The sequence below is a fragment of the Pelodiscus sinensis genome, chromosome 5 (genome assembly GCF_052426305.1).
Source record: "Pelodiscus sinensis isolate ZL-2025 chromosome 5, ASM5242630v1, whole genome shotgun sequence".
NCBI classification, from domain to species: Eukaryota; Metazoa; Chordata; order Testudines; family Trionychidae; genus Pelodiscus; species Pelodiscus sinensis.
In genome coordinates this window covers 29,242,564-29,257,532 of record NC_143056.1, presented here as the reverse complement: position 1 = coordinate 29,257,532, position 14,969 = coordinate 29,242,564, and the positions used below count along the sequence as shown (strand labels likewise).

General features: G+C 43.3%; 2 protein-coding genes across 6 annotated transcripts in view; one reads left to right on the top strand and one right to left on the bottom strand.

The window, feature by feature from the left end:
• Positions 1 to 286: 286 nt before the first annotated feature.
• Positions 287 to 2,227, top strand: FAM181A (family with sequence similarity 181 member A). The gene is made up of 2 exons (XM_075926668.2): positions 287 to 344; positions 782 to 2,227. Exon 2 carries the CDS (start codon positions 851 to 853, stop codon positions 1,724 to 1,726), a length of 876 nt encoding a protein of 291 aa, XP_075782783.2. The 5' UTR covers positions 287 to 344; positions 782 to 850; the 3' UTR covers positions 1,727 to 2,227.
• Positions 2,228 to 8,275: 6,048 nt separating this feature from the next.
• Positions 8,276 to 14,969, bottom strand: part of ASB2 (ankyrin repeat and SOCS box containing 2) — a 43,452-nt gene continuing 36,758 nt past the window's right edge. For 2 of the 5 annotated variants that reach the window (XM_075926664.2, XM_075926662.2), the window contains 2 exons: positions 11,789 to 11,942; positions 8,276 to 10,537 (listed from right to left, as the gene is read on the bottom strand). In XM_075926664.2, the coding sequence (XP_075782779.2) occupies positions 10,401 to 10,537; positions 11,789 to 11,942 (291 nt within the window). In that variant the 3' untranslated portion in view covers positions 8,276 to 10,400. The other 3 variants (XM_075926663.2, XM_075926667.2, XM_075926665.2) reach the window with 3 other exon arrangements.

The following is a 14,969-nucleotide window of genomic DNA, read 5'->3' as shown; positions in this document are numbered from 1 at the left end:
TGTCGCGGTGTGGGAGGGGGGAGGTGAGCAAAGGGAAGGTCCTTACAGGGGTGGCGGAGGAAAGACAGGGTGGAAGAAAGAGTGGAGAATGGCAGAAATCACAGGGAAATGATGGTATTTATGAGCTGTCTTTCTGTGGCTGTCCCCATGGCGACAATTTGTGATGGCAAAGAATGTGAGAACGGGGAGCCTAATGCCTGATTGGGATGCTTTGTATTTGGCAAAGTGGCTTCTGATTGGTCTGAGAAAGCCCCCTAACTAGAAGGAGTTGATATTCATTCAGCTTGCTCAAGTGCTGCTAAACTGCTTCTAAACACTCAGAGGCTCCGGTTGCTTCTCTGAAGGTTGGTAGTGTCTAACCTGTATAACAAGATTAGCCAGGGAACTGGGTTCTTCTCAGCAGTAATACAGTAACAGTCAATATTAGAGAGACAATCTGCTGTGTGTGTGTGTATGTGTGTGTGTGTGTGTTGGTTATGGTGCTGCTGAGCGTTCTGCTCACACTTTGAACATTACTTGTCTATCAAGATTAGCCATTTGGTTCTCAGCAGTAACAAGCTGATGTGTGTGTGTGTACATGTGTGTGCGGCAGTGCTGTGATTGCAGGGATGTGGATGTGCTGCAGATGTTTCAAATTTCTCTGGCATGACAAGCTGACACCTGGCTCAATCAGCTGAGAAGTTTGATTTGGTTGTGTTTTTCCCATCTCCACGATGCTTTCGATTTTTCTCCCCTGCTGCAGGGGCTTGAAGTCCTGATTATATCCCTCCTGCTTTTACAGGTTTGCCCAAGTTTGAGGAGTGGGATTATATATTTTTAATGGAAATCTCCAGGGACATCACTCTTTGAAATGGCATCAGACAGCGAAGTGAAAACGTTACTGAATTTTGTGAACCTGGCCTCTAGTGACATCAAAGCCGCTCTGGACAAGTCTGCTCCCTGCCGCCGCTCAGTTGATCACAGGAAATACTTGCAGAAGCAGCTCAAGCGTTTTTCTCAAAAATATTCCAGGATCCCAAGATGCCCCACTAGCAAATCCATAGAATCCAGCTCGAAAAGGGGGACAGATGATAGAAATCGCAGCTCAAACCCAGACGGCTTGGATCCAAATCACTGCAGAGTTTCCAGTGAAAAGGCCCTGAGGCTATCAGAGGTGGAGGAGAACTTCAGTGGGGAACAGGTTTTGCAGGAGCAAAGCCCAGAATCTATAAGGCCAGACCAGGTGCCCATGAGGAAAAGACAGCTGCCTGCTTCCTTCTGGGAAGAGCCTAGACCAACTCAGAGTCTGCTTGTTGGGAGCTTTCCTGCTGGATTGGATGGGCTCCCAAATTCTAGGGACCTTCCTCCTTACAAGGGCAAGAAAAGCAAAAAAGGTCCTGATACCACAGAACCAGGGACCCCCCCGCTGCCTGCCCAACCCAGAGGGGAGAAGGAGCCTATCAAAGTGCCTGGGACCTCCTTATCTGGCCGGATGAACGCCTGGAGCTGCTGTCCATTTCAGTACCATGGACAACCTGTTTACCAAACCCATGGAGCCCTACCTCAGTCGCCCTTCCCAGGCCTGGGGCTGTGGAGGAAAAGCACAGCACCAGCAGGGGAGATCCAACACTTCTGCAAGGAGGCAGGCAGCATGGGGCAGAAACTATACAGACCAGTGGTTTTGAAACCCATCCCCACTAAACCAGCAGTACCACCTCCTATTTTCAATGTCTTTGGCTACATTTAACTTGAAGGAGGGGAAGGGAGGGAATTTTGTGCTGTATACGGTAGCGCTTACATTTCACTCTCATTTGAAACTGCAGATAGTGGCCCACTGTCACATGGTGGAGCAATTCTTATGGAAAGAATGTGCTCTCGTTTCCGTCTGTATGTAGATGGGCAGCTCTTACATGCTGCTCTTTTGATTGGAACGGCACAGGCTGGCTGACTTAAATAATGACTATGAGTACATTTGTGTGTCAGTCTCACTGCACTGGTGTAAATCAGGAATCAGCCTTATTGAAGCCAGTGCAGTTAAGTAACAGCAGAAATGGGCCTTCTGTATTTAATATGATTGTTTGTCCCAGGATGTGTGATGCTAAAAACCATTTGGAATCTGCACTGGTAACACCTGGGACCTCTTCCCTAAAGGAATGTCTTTATGGGAATGTGCTGCCCCAGCACAGCAATGACATGATTAAAGTGGTAACATCTCTTGTACTTTAAAGTCATGCTAAAGAAATCACTTACGATTTTCAGGTCACTTCCTTTTGCATGCAAGATACTGACAGAAGAGTATTTAATGCAGAAGATAAGTTTGTAAATTGATTTCAGCTCTTCTCTCATGTAAATATCAAGAGAGTTAAAGAAAATAAACAGGTAATTTTATTTGTTTCCACATCTCCAATATGTTCAGATTGCAAGCTTGTTTTCCTCCCACGGAGTAGCCTCAGGTTCATTTTGTAAGGGGTTGTCACTCAGAATGTAAGGCTTGATGTGCCAGTCATTCACAGTGGTGTCAATCAGAAGTAGCTCCACTAAAGGTTATGATAGTAGCCAGTTTAAAACTGAAAGAGAGCAGACCTTCCCTGTGACAGCTGAGAGGATAGACTGGGAATGGTTTAGGGTTTGAACATGGAAAGTGCAAAATCCACGATATAAGAGCAAGGATTGAACAGAGAACAAATTGGCACTAAAGCCTCCGGGCATGTGTGCAGCAGAAATGCTACAGTGACCCATCTGCATTATAGTGCAGACACTTTATTACAGTGAGGGAAGGGCTTCTCCCATGGCTGTCATAAATCCCCTCCCAACAGGCAGCAGCCGCCAGACTGACAGAAGAAGTCTTCCATTGACCTATCACACCAGGGCTTAGGTGGACTGAGCTATGCATCACGGCAGGGGGCTGTAACTTTTCACACCCCTTAGTGACATAGGTAGGTCAACCTATGTTGTAGATGTAGACCAAGCCTCAGTTGATCAAGGCAATGAGATTTCCAGGGACAATTCTTTACTCTGCCTCAGGGTTGGAACACTCTGGGAGCTTAAATTGGCATGGCTACATTGTGCAGAGGTGATCCACATCCCCAACCAACAAAGCTATGCTGATCTAGCTCCCAGGATAGACAGCATGAAGTTGACAGAAAAATTTCACTGCACCTGTCCCTCTGTAGTGGTTTAAGCACAGACAGCCTTAAAATCAAGGCATATGCCTATATACAGACCTCACAGCATTACAACTGTACTGCTACCACTGTGCTGCTGTGGGGTCTCCTGTGTGACCCTCTATGCTGACAGGAGAGGGCTCTCTTGCCGCATAATAAAACTACCCCCAAATGAACGATGTCAGCAGGAGAGCACCTCCCAATGACATAGCGCTGTCCTCATTGGTGCTTTTGTTGGTGAAACTTATGTCCACGAGGGAGGTATTTTTTCATACCCCTAATAGACAAAAGTTTTACTGACAAAAGTGCTGGTGTGGACATAGCCTAAGATGCAAAGGTGCAAGCAAACAAGTGCTCTAGTAGTTTTGAAGTTATCCACTCGTAAAGTTGGTGGTGTGTGGTGAAATCAGTGCTAAAAGGTGTGTTTTATAAACTTCTCTAAAGCAAAATAGGAGAGGGGACCTATGGTTAAATATTATGGACCTGATGCTCCAGTTGCTTAGTGGTGTAAGTCAATGAGGTGAAGAATCATACCATATGCATCTGGGACCTGATCCAACTCCTACAGGAGACAACAGGAAACTTTCTATGATTTCAGTGGTAGATGGGTCAGGGTTCTTTACTGTGGTACTATTGGCAGAGTGTCATTGACTTTAGTGGAGTTACTCCTGATTCTCACCTGTGTAAGAAGAGAATCAGGCTCAACACCTTTTGAGGGCCTAACTATTGTAAAGAAAATGATCAACTAAACAGAAACAGAAGGGTGGATCCTCAATTTTTTGGCTGGTATAATGGGATGGACCTTCAAGCATTCACACCATGGGCTTGTATGTGGACTGAAACTTTTGTTAAGGGCATGCAGACTGGGGGCCGGGGGAGAGGAGGACAACATTTTTTTTCCAGCTCAAGGATAATCCCGATAGTAACTTGAAAGTGAAGCCAAGGTAGGTTATTCCTGCAGTCCAAAAATAACAGCATGAAAGACATACTAGGCTTCATTTCCTTCTCCTAGTGCAAAGGAGGCATTTTACACCACAATTGTCTTATTTGGTAGCATTTTTTCATAGATGTAAATGACAGCACATGATCCAAAAGAATCAGCTCTACAGGGCCTTCGGGACAAGCATGGAAGCGTGGGTGTGGCTCCTCTACTGTACTTCAATACCTCCTCCTTGACTTCTGAAAAGATGCTATGGTGAGGCAGTATCCCTGATCCTGCATCCATTGAAGTGTTATGCAAAACTCACTTGTAGGAGGAGAAATTAACTCAAGAGAGGCAAGCTGCACTGCCATAGACAAGGAGTTCCTGCAGCTCTTTCTCACATGAGGGATGCTAACTCATGCTTGTAATCAAACTGAGACCAATGGGCCAGAAGCTGAATGTAGCCACCCTTCATGGCGTGGTGTGAACACACAGTAGCTTCACTGGAGGTGGGCCAGGCTGCCACCAGGCAGGGTGACTGGGATCAGCACCCATCTCTCTGGAACCAGTTCAGAATGTACAGTTCTATCAAAATGTCATTTCAGAGGACAGTGCGGAGGGGAAGGGAGAGTTCTGACAATGTCCAACCACTTCTGTTTTATTTTGAAGTGACTTTTCATTTAGAATTTTTTATTTTGTAGGATCAGGTGTAACACTATAATATGATAACTTTGATAAAGTCAGAATTGAACAAAATGTCAAAATGAAACATTTCTGTCACCTGGAAACTGTGTGAGTGTGTGTGGTGTGAACAGCCAGCCTCCTGCACCCCCATCTTCTGCCCTGAGTTCTCCCTCCCACATCCCAGCTCCCACACACCTCCCAATCCCATGGTCTGACACCCACCCTAAGCCATGCACTGAGCACTTCTAGTTCCACAGCTGGGACCCTTCATGGAGTTCTGGTGTATTCTAAGAAGTGCAATCATTGTGCCTCCCGAATGCAAATGGCATCATTACATGTAGATGAAGTAACTTCTTCTCAAGCCATCCAGGAACCTAGCAATTATACAAACTCTCCCTTAGCAATCCTAGTTGCCTTTATAGTATTATTTGTTTGGATTGGTTCCAACTTTCCCCAGACACCTCTCTATCTAGGTCTTCAGATCAGCAGGTAACATTTTAGAATGTTAGTTCACTTGCACTTTGGTTAGAAGCTGAAAACCATAATACCTGAAAGCCATCATTTGTTAAAACATAATACAAATCTAAAATGTCAAAACCCACACTAGATTTTATAAATAATGGCAAAAAAATTAATATAGTTGAAAAAGCTTTTGTACAAAAAAGTGCACAAGAACATAAAGTGAATTGCACGTTTCCATAAAGAGGTATAGTAATCTATTTAGTTTTCCTGGAACACCTGACAACCATCCTCAGCACTGAAGATGTCTGTCCTGATGCATAAAACTATGCTGTTTTACTACACATTGGGACTACTGAACTGGTTCCAAAGCCCTGGATCCAAAGTTGGTTTTTTTTTCATTTCACAATGAATTTCATTTGTATTCACTGTTAAAAATGAAAGGAGAACTTGTACAAATACAGGACATTGGGTGTGAGAGAGGTAGCCTGCCCTGTTTTAGTGCAAATAAATGTAAAGTTAACTGTGTAAAGATTGTCAATGAGGCTCAAGCAGGAAGGATAAAGTGATACTGCAATTGCTAGGTCAATTCTTCAATGGAGTAATCTCTCCTCAGTTTATGTGCATAGTATGGACCTGATTCTGCTCTTGCTTGCACTAATTTTACACTAGGGTAGGTCTGTTGATTTCAGTGGCAGGACATCCTACTGATATAAATAGGACAGAGCAATCAGGCCTGAATGTAGCCAAGCAAGGACTAACACATCTTGGCTGAGAGAGGTTTTTTTTTTTTTTCTCAACATGTACCCCGTGTCAGTTCTTCCAGGCTCAACAAAATAAAACAACCCTGCAACTCGTGATCATTTTGCGCATGTAAAGTTTTCCTCTGCATGATTTTCCTCAGCTTTGGCTTGCTTATGAAATCTGACCACTTCTGTATGTACACAGTTTATTCTTTCAATTAATTCCACCAGCAAGGTGGACTTGGATAATCAGATTATACATAAAATAGATAGTTAGGCAAATAAGCTCCACCGCACTGTGTTCCAGTGTCAATACCTATTTGCAGCTCAGTCCGAATCTTGCCTGTGACACTAGTTTAATTTCAGGGGACTTGTTCCTGAGTTATACTAATGGAAATAAGCAAGAACCAGGCCCTAAATGTTTGACCCACATGAGTGTGAGCTATGCAAGCTAAACAGGTAGTTTTTTAAAATATATTAAAAATTACATAGTTCACACAGTGCTGCTAGGACTATCTGACCTGGACCATGGAAGCTTTTCACATGTGGGTGTGCACTTATAGACATCAGTCTTTTCAGTGAAGTGAGTGCTCAATAGCATAAGTATGGGCTGTGTGGACAAGCTGTACATCTATTCACGTAGAGTGTTAATGTTAAATACTCAAACGACAGGCTGTATCTGAGCAGCTAGCTCTAGAGCTTCCTTTTAGGCCACCACTAACGTGCCTGGGATCACAAGGAAGGCTCCCAGTTTGAGTCTTTTTCTGATTCTTTATTGCATGCTTGTTTCTTGCCAAATTGTGGCTCCTTATTGATAACGTGGGGGGCTTTAAGAGGTGTCAAAATTGTATTCTTAGAATTACATAACACTTTGCAGAAGTGGCATGCTGCTGAGCTTAGTCACCAGACAACAGGGGTGCTTTCCAGAGCTCTCTCTGGAGAACTGTTGGCAAACACCAGAGGCTGGATGCTCGCTAGTGTAGTTGGGTATTTCTCCACTGGAGAAACAGGTGCTGTGCCCAGCTACACTAGCTGTGGAGCTGTCACCTATTCAGATTTTCAATCTGAGGTTGCTTTATCAACTGCTCAGCATCCAGCAGCACCTGGCCCATTGTTAGTTTTGGAATGGAAAACAGCCTGCTGTTTGGCATCTCTTTTGTCCTTTTCCTCCATTCTAATCACGACAGCAGCGTGTCATTCGCCAAATCAGGTGAGGAAGACGCGGTCAGCATGACTGTTAGGGTATGTCTACACTGCATTCTTCTTTCGAGAGAGGAATGCAAATGCAGTTAGCAAAATTGCAATTGAAGCGCGGATTTGAATTTCCCACACTTCATTTGCATAATCGCTTCCGGCCACTTTTTCGAAATACCCTATTTCGAAAAAAGAAATGCTGTCTAGACACGGTTATTTTGAAAGAAAACCCTTCATTCGAAATTACCCTTACTTCTTATAAAATGAGGTTTAAGGGTAATTTTGAAAGAAGGGTTTTCTTTCTAAATAACCGCATTTAGAGAGTGTTTCTTTTTTCGAAATAGGGTATTTCGAAAAAACGTCCGGACGCAATTATGCAAATGAAGCACGGGAAATACAAATCCGCGCTTCATTTGCAATTTTGTTCCTCTGCATTTGCATTCCTCTCCCGAAAGAGGAATGCAGTGTAGACATACCTTTAAAGATGAGTCTCACAGGGATAGCCATGTTAGTCTATAGCTGCAAAAATAAGGAGTCCTGGGGTATCTTATATCTTTTGAAATAATCCACATACCAAGCCCATTATTTTGAAATAACAGGCTGGTTATTTCGAAATCTGTACTCCTGCTTTCCTCGGGGAATAAGCTTATTTCAAATTAGTTATTTTAGGAGTTATTATTTAGTTATTTCGAAATAATGTCCTAGTGCAGACATGCTCTTATGGCATGTCTACACAGCAAAGTTATTTCGGGAAACCAGAGGTAACTCAAAATAGCTACCCTGCATCTTTTGAACGTGTCCGCTATTTCAAAATATAGTGGAAGCGCTATTTCACCATCCCTGTAAACCTCACTGTACAGGGAGTAAGGGATGGCTCAAAATATCTTATTTCGAGTTTCAGGTACTGTATAGACGCACCCTTAGAAACTGACAGAGTTATTAGGGCATAAGCTTTCATGGGTTAAACCCACTTCATCAGGTGAATTGAAGTGGAAATTATAGAGGTAGGGTCGTGTGTGTATATATATACACACACACACACAACAAAAGAAAGAAGCTACTTATCAAGTATAGGATCAGCGTTAATGAGACACATCCACTCTGACTTGATTAGTCTCATTAACACAAGTCCTACACTTGATAAGTAACTTCTTTCTTTTGCTGTACTTTTATAAATGTATACTCCTGCCTCTATAATTTCCACTCCAATTCATCTGATGAAGGGAGTGTTATCCACAAAAACGTATGCCCTAGTAACTCTGTTAGTCTCTACAGTGCCATGGGACTCCTCGTTTTTGTTACAGAGGAGAATGAGGGGCTGGGACTTCAGTGACAGCAGGAGTAAATAAAGTCAATGGGTGGAACTGTCCCTATTTTCACTAGCTGAGGAGCTTGCCACGCACTAACCACTTTCTTCAAAGCTCTGCTACAGGATCACAGCTCAGTCTGAATAGAAAAGGTATTGGTTTATCAGCTGCCATTGCATTTTGAAAGGGGACAGTAAACACACAGAGGTGTAGTTAGCAGCAGCTGTTGCTACTGTTGGTTACATCTCATTCCACAAGCGCAAGAAGCTGTCTCACTCCAAACTCTATGCAAAACCAGACACGCACATGTGCAATACACATATAGTGTTGGGTTGAAGTGTATAAGGCTACAAAAAGAAACTTTTGTGCAGTGCAGCTCTGTTTGACGGGAGTAACAGCATTTTCCCTACGTAGATTTTTATCTGAATCCATAGCTCAACAAACAAAATCATACCTAATACATGTATGCTTGTACTTGCCAATAATCTCTGGTATGAATCCAAAGCAGACTGGAGCCCAAAACTCCATTGTGTTCAGAATATCAGGATGAATAGCCAGTGTATTTCTAGGTCAAGATTTGCAAAGACAGGTGTCTAAAGTACCTTTTTTTTAAACATTATACAGGGGCTCCAATAAATGACTTGATTTTCAAAGAGCCTGTAATCTAGCAGCTTCCACTGATGTCAGGGTGAGGTTCTGGGTGCTCAGCAGTTTTGAAATTGAGGCAACATTGGGCCAATTATGATGCTCTAATTCTCCTTATGTAGCATCTTATTCCACAAGTGTCTTCAGTGATCTCAGTGGAATTACTTGTAGCATAAGTAAATGTTCAGTGTAAGTGTACTGTAACCTGGCATTTATTAAATGCTTAAATAAGGATATAGGAGCCTAATTTTGAGTACCCTTTCTGGAAAATTTTAGAGCCAGGCTTTATCATTTTGAAAAAAATCTCACTCTTCCGCAAGCAACAGGCATTCAGTACCTTGGCTCCACTTAAATCTGTCACCTAAAATTCAAGGCCTGATTCTACTCTTGTGGCAATTTTGTGCACTGATGTCTCTGGTGCTAGATCTGATTTACATCTGTTAAAAGGACCTCAGAATTGCTTTTGGATCTTCATTGCAGAAATTCACTTACCCCAGAGCCTTGTCTTCTTCTTTTGCACATTTAATATACTTCAAACAGTATTTATCATGAGCTAAATCCTTCAGTCCTTAGATTGTACTCAAAGTGTCCACTGACTTTAACAGGAATTCAGGGTGAGTCAAGTCTTCTAGGTTTTCACTAATATTTATAAAATGTCTTTGTTGAGGGGAAAAAAATCTTCTCAGAAGTTTTGAGCTTCGAATGCTTGCAAATCAAGTGAACTGTTCACAAGAAAGGCCAAAAGAAGCAACAAATAAATATGTAAGAGAGACAGTGTCAAGGGACCAGAGAATTAGCAACCTGCCAACTGCTCCGTCTAACACAACAGAAATCAAAATAACACTCAGGGAATTCAAATGCGATTGTCAAAAATCTGAATATCTGGGGAAATAATTAGACTCTTGAGAACTAAAGAACTCTAACCTCTGTAAGAGCTTCCAGTCCTTTTTGAATCTTTCAGTGTCACTTGGTTTTGATTCTCTGTTAGTTTTTCAGTGCTGGCTTTCCTGTCTGATTCCATACAATGGAGCTCTGATATGTGTAACATTACAAAGCACTTTTTGTTTTCCTTTGAAAAAAAAATCAAAGGGTAGCCTGTCCCATTTGTGTCTCTCTGTGTCCTTTACTCTCTCTTTCCAGAAATGTAATGCACATAGGTTAACTATGGGGTGATACTGTCTGATAGGTGACATAGGTTTTTTCCCATCATGCAGTCCATTCTTCATGATCATGTGAATACTCTCCTCTCTAATGAAGTGGGTTCTTGCACCAGGAAGCTGCTGATCACCAGATTTGCATGAGGTCACTGTGAATAATCATACTGTAGGTATCGGATCAGTCTGCCCGGCAGAGGCAAAGTGTCAATCAGTTTAATGCGGTTTCTCCCAATCACATTTCGTACCTTGATCCGGCAAAGGTGAGCGAGAGGCCTCGGGGGCTCTGGAAAAAGAGAGGGGACCTAAATGTTAGCCAGGCACTTTCAGATCAGTCAGGTTATTAAGCTAGATCAGAGCCTTGCATACTGAGCCATTACATTTGTTAGGGGCTATGAAGAATGGCCCCCCCAGAAGCAGAGTCCATGCAGCGAAAGGGGATGAGCTATGGGTTGAGCCATGTATGGCGTGTACTCTACATCCTCTGCACAATATGCAGCTCAATTCCATGGCAGCTCCGTGTGTGCTGCAAGCAGGGGTGGGGCAGATAAGATAGTGGGACCATAGGGGAGCAGCAGTGGGGTAGAGGTGGGATTCCTGGGCTAGAGGTGGGATTCCTTCCTTCTCTTTTCCCTCATCCCATCTCAACTCTTCAGACCCTGAGGCAGCTACTTAGGTATGCTACAGGCAGCTGAGAATCAGCACCTTAATGCATATCCCGCACTAACCACAGCCTGCTTCCAGTCAGTCAGACATCGCAGCCCTGCGGAGTTCTAGCTTCAGACTTGTCAGGAGAGAACAGCTGGCTCCATGTGCTTGCACATCACACTGCCACATGGGGCTCAGAGCTACTACGCCCCTTGTTCTCAGGCTGGCAGAAGCAGAGACACAATGTGAGAAGGAAGAGAGGAAATACTTCAAATAGCTCTGTGGCAACACCTCTGGCTCCACCAGAAATCACGTCCAGCCCTCCTAGACCAGAACAATGGGTAGGCACAATATGAGGCCTCAAAGTGGGGGAGGGGGGTGGAATGGAAGAGGTATCCCCAGAGTTCTGCAGAGGACTGAAAGAATCCCCATGAAAGAAGGAGATTTGTAAATATGAAGGGGGAATTAGGGGAACCCTTGTGCCAATGAACCAAGTCACCAGGCCATCCCCTGCATTACAAAATGCCAGCCATGAGGATCTGCCAGCTCAGCTGTCATTAGAGTTGACCCAAATGCAAGCTGACACCTTACAAAAAAGGTGGAGCTGCAAATATAAACTAGATGAAAGCTAGATGGATTAACACAAAATAGTCTCTTTCTTTCTTGAACAGTGAAGTCTCACTGGGACCTATGGCTGCCCATGCATTTATGGGGCATGGTCTAGAGCAGAAAGAGAGGCCTAGCTATCAAGACATGTGCAGTCCATTTAAGATGCATCTACTGTTTCACTGATCAGTTTTTGGCAATTTACTTAACTATACTCATTTTCCCACTATTACTTACCCTGTTTACTTCTGGCCTGTGTAATGCAATTCACTCAGAATCATACCTGCTTTCTCTTTAACGACTGCCCAGTCCTCGTAGCTGTCTATGTGCTCTTTGAGTCGGGCACAGAGCTGCACATTGCCCACATAATCCAGGAGGACATCAATAATAGGCCCGGCCCAGCGATCCATCTCTGGAGTAGACACCAAGTCACAAAACTGAAACAAAAGCCACAGCTCCTGCAGTCAGTGTGAGAGTGATACCTTCCTCAGGAGAAAAAAAACCTGTCAGGACATCAAATTGGTTACACCTTCCTACCACGGATAAGGACAGTTCTTTATTTTCCCTGTGAAAACTTCATTGCTGTTAAGGGCAAAATCACCCCTTCTCCTACTGTGGTTGAGAGAAACAAAATCCCAGGGGAGTCCTGGCCTTAGAAGGGATGTTAACTGCCTACAGGGCAGAGTATTCTCTGTCATCCAAAAAGGGTCCTCAGTGAAGCCAAGGATCCATGAGTGGCTGGGTGCTTGGATGAGAGTCCACAGCTTCACGTACACACCAGCAGAGAATCTGCTTTAGAGTCAAAACAACTGTAGGCTCTATTACTCTTAGCATGCTCCTTTTCTCTTCTTTGGAATCCTAGTTTGGGAAAGTAGGGGGTAGTGGTTAGCAGGGCAGGCACTGTCAGCTGACAGGGGCTAGGAGGTAGTGTCAGGCACAAGACTTTAGCATGGAAGGCCGAGGCCTCTAGTAGATTGCCTGAGATCGGCAGAGGATCTGAACCCCTGACCACAGAACAGTCTTGTGGAGAAACTACAAGTTAAACCATGTGAAGCTTCTGCTTCACTCCGTAGATTATTCTGTGCTGAAAAACAATCTGGGCCTAATATGGGGCCAAAGCCTGCAGTCCCCCTTACTTTCTCCTGAAGCAGGAAAAATTTATTGTCAGTGCAAGCTAGAGGACACCCAGCGCCTTTAAGCAAGAGGCCACTCATTTAGGTGCCTCAATACAATTTAGGAGTCTGACTTTCAGCACCCAAATAAATGTGGCCAATCTTTCTACATAAACCTAATTCAGCCCAACAATTTATTTTAGGGGCTGTGTCATGACAGTACCGAAGTATCTGGAAGTTTTCCAAGTAAATTAGATCTGTGTTACAAGGTCCCCTGTGGACTTCAGTGAAACTACTGCTCTTCTCCTGGGCTGTGTCTACATTGGCACCCCTTTCCGGAAAAGGGATGCTAATGAGACACGTCGGAATTGCAAATGCCGCGAGGGATTTAAATATCCTCCGCGGCATTTGCATGAACATGGCTGCCGCTTTTTTCCGGCTCGGGGTTTTGCCGGAGAAAAGCGCCAGTCTAGACGGGATCTTGCGGAAAATAAACCCTTTTCTGCAAGATCCCTTATTCCTACTTTCAAGTTCCTATGTTCAACTTTCAAGTAGGAATAAGGGATCTTGCGGAAAAGGGCTTATTTTCCGCAAGATCCCGTCTAGACTGGCGCTTTTCTCCGGCAAAATCCCGAGCCGGAAAAAAGCGGCAGCCATGTTCATGCAAATGCTGCGGGGGATATTTAAATCCCTCGCGGCATTTGCAATTCCGACGTGTCTCATTAGCATCCCTTTTCCGGAAAGGGGTGCCAATGTAGACACAGCCCTGGTGATAAGAAGTTCTATTTGGGCTACACAGGCCTGATTTCTCCATACCTTGCACCTGGTATTGGCATTCGCACGTCCCTAAAGGAAGCACAAAGTGAGTGTAAAGTGCTACCACATCCAAATGGCAGCACTTTTTACCCATTTTGTCCAGGCTTAACTGATGACACATGATACAAGACAATGCAGAAGCAGATCCTCTGTCTAATCTTTTTATTCTTCTTTCCTCTGGCAGTCATGTTCTCTGCACATGCACTTTCAAACTCTCATCAGACAAACGAACAGAAAATGTTCTGAGGGAGAAAACCAGAAAGTGCAACCCTAGGAAATGTGTGTGTCACAGAGACAAAATTACTGGGACTGGTATGTCTCCGGACTCCACTCTCTGCACAAAGGTGTTGACATTCCCCCAAGACCTCTTCCTCTTGGTTCCACCAAGAATTCAGTTCAACTCCAGTCTTATCACACACATTCCTTTATCTGACAGACAGCAAAGTTACTCTGAGTTGATTACACTCACGCAGAGTGGGTGAGTATGGGCCTACCACACATCCAGAGTTACACAACAAACCTCATCCTTTACATACATTTTCATATTATGCTCCATGGACTATACATTGCATCATATGTTTTGGGACTGAATTGGATATTCTGTAGTAGACCAATTTCCATAAGGCTTGTGTGATGCCTATGACCCTGGTCAAACATGGGATTTCTGAAGCTTAGTGTATGAGCCTCTTCTGTGTGAACCAAAAGCCAAATGGTTCTTAGCCAAAGCCACAACAGATCAATCGGTAGATGGTCTAGGTGCACCACTCCAAGCAGACATGATTTACACATGCAGCGTCCATGCACAATTGATTCTTTACCTCATCGTTACACTCATGATTTAGCTCATCCATTTTATTTTTTCTACTAAAAATGGTTCCCTGAGTGATTCTCCTTATCTTATCTAGAGTAGATATTCTGTTTCCAATCTGCCTAATCTGGTCTCCCTGTGTCCAATTACTCATGTGAAGCCAGACCCACAAAAGGTAAATGCCCTCTAGTGGCATTACAATAAATTACTCTTCATCTTCACATTTCCAGCATTCTAATTCTCAGTACATGAATTGAGAAGAAATCAACTGTTTCCCTTTTTACATGGGTAAGTGGAACATTTTATAGAATCAAAAACTAATATATTTGTAGCCTGATCTCCTCTGTTTATTCTAATGTTCATAGAAGTCATAAATACTATAGCTTGGAACAATAAACTTTAGCAACAATAGTAATATGTAGTGGTGTATTTTTCAGTTCATCTCCAATATCTAATTATCTTTTCTGTGTAAAGATTAATAATTCTGATCTATTATCAGCTGCTGGTCTGTAAACATTTACTGGAGAAAAGTTTGGGACATATGTAATTTCAATCTAATATGTATGTTTTTTATGAGGACAAATTTAATGACAAAGGTCCCAAATGATCTCCTGATCTTTATTTCATAGTATAAAGCTATACAAAAGTATTAATAAACTAAACCATGTACATCCATCTTTTATTAACCAATCCCCTAGTGTCAAGAAGCAAATCTGGTAACAATTCTG

What these genes read in the sequence shown, in the direction of transcription:
- FAM181A (XM_075926668.2), top strand. Translation starts at nt 851, where the DNA reads ATGGCATCAGACAGCGAAGTGAAAACGTTACTGAATTTTGTGAACCTG.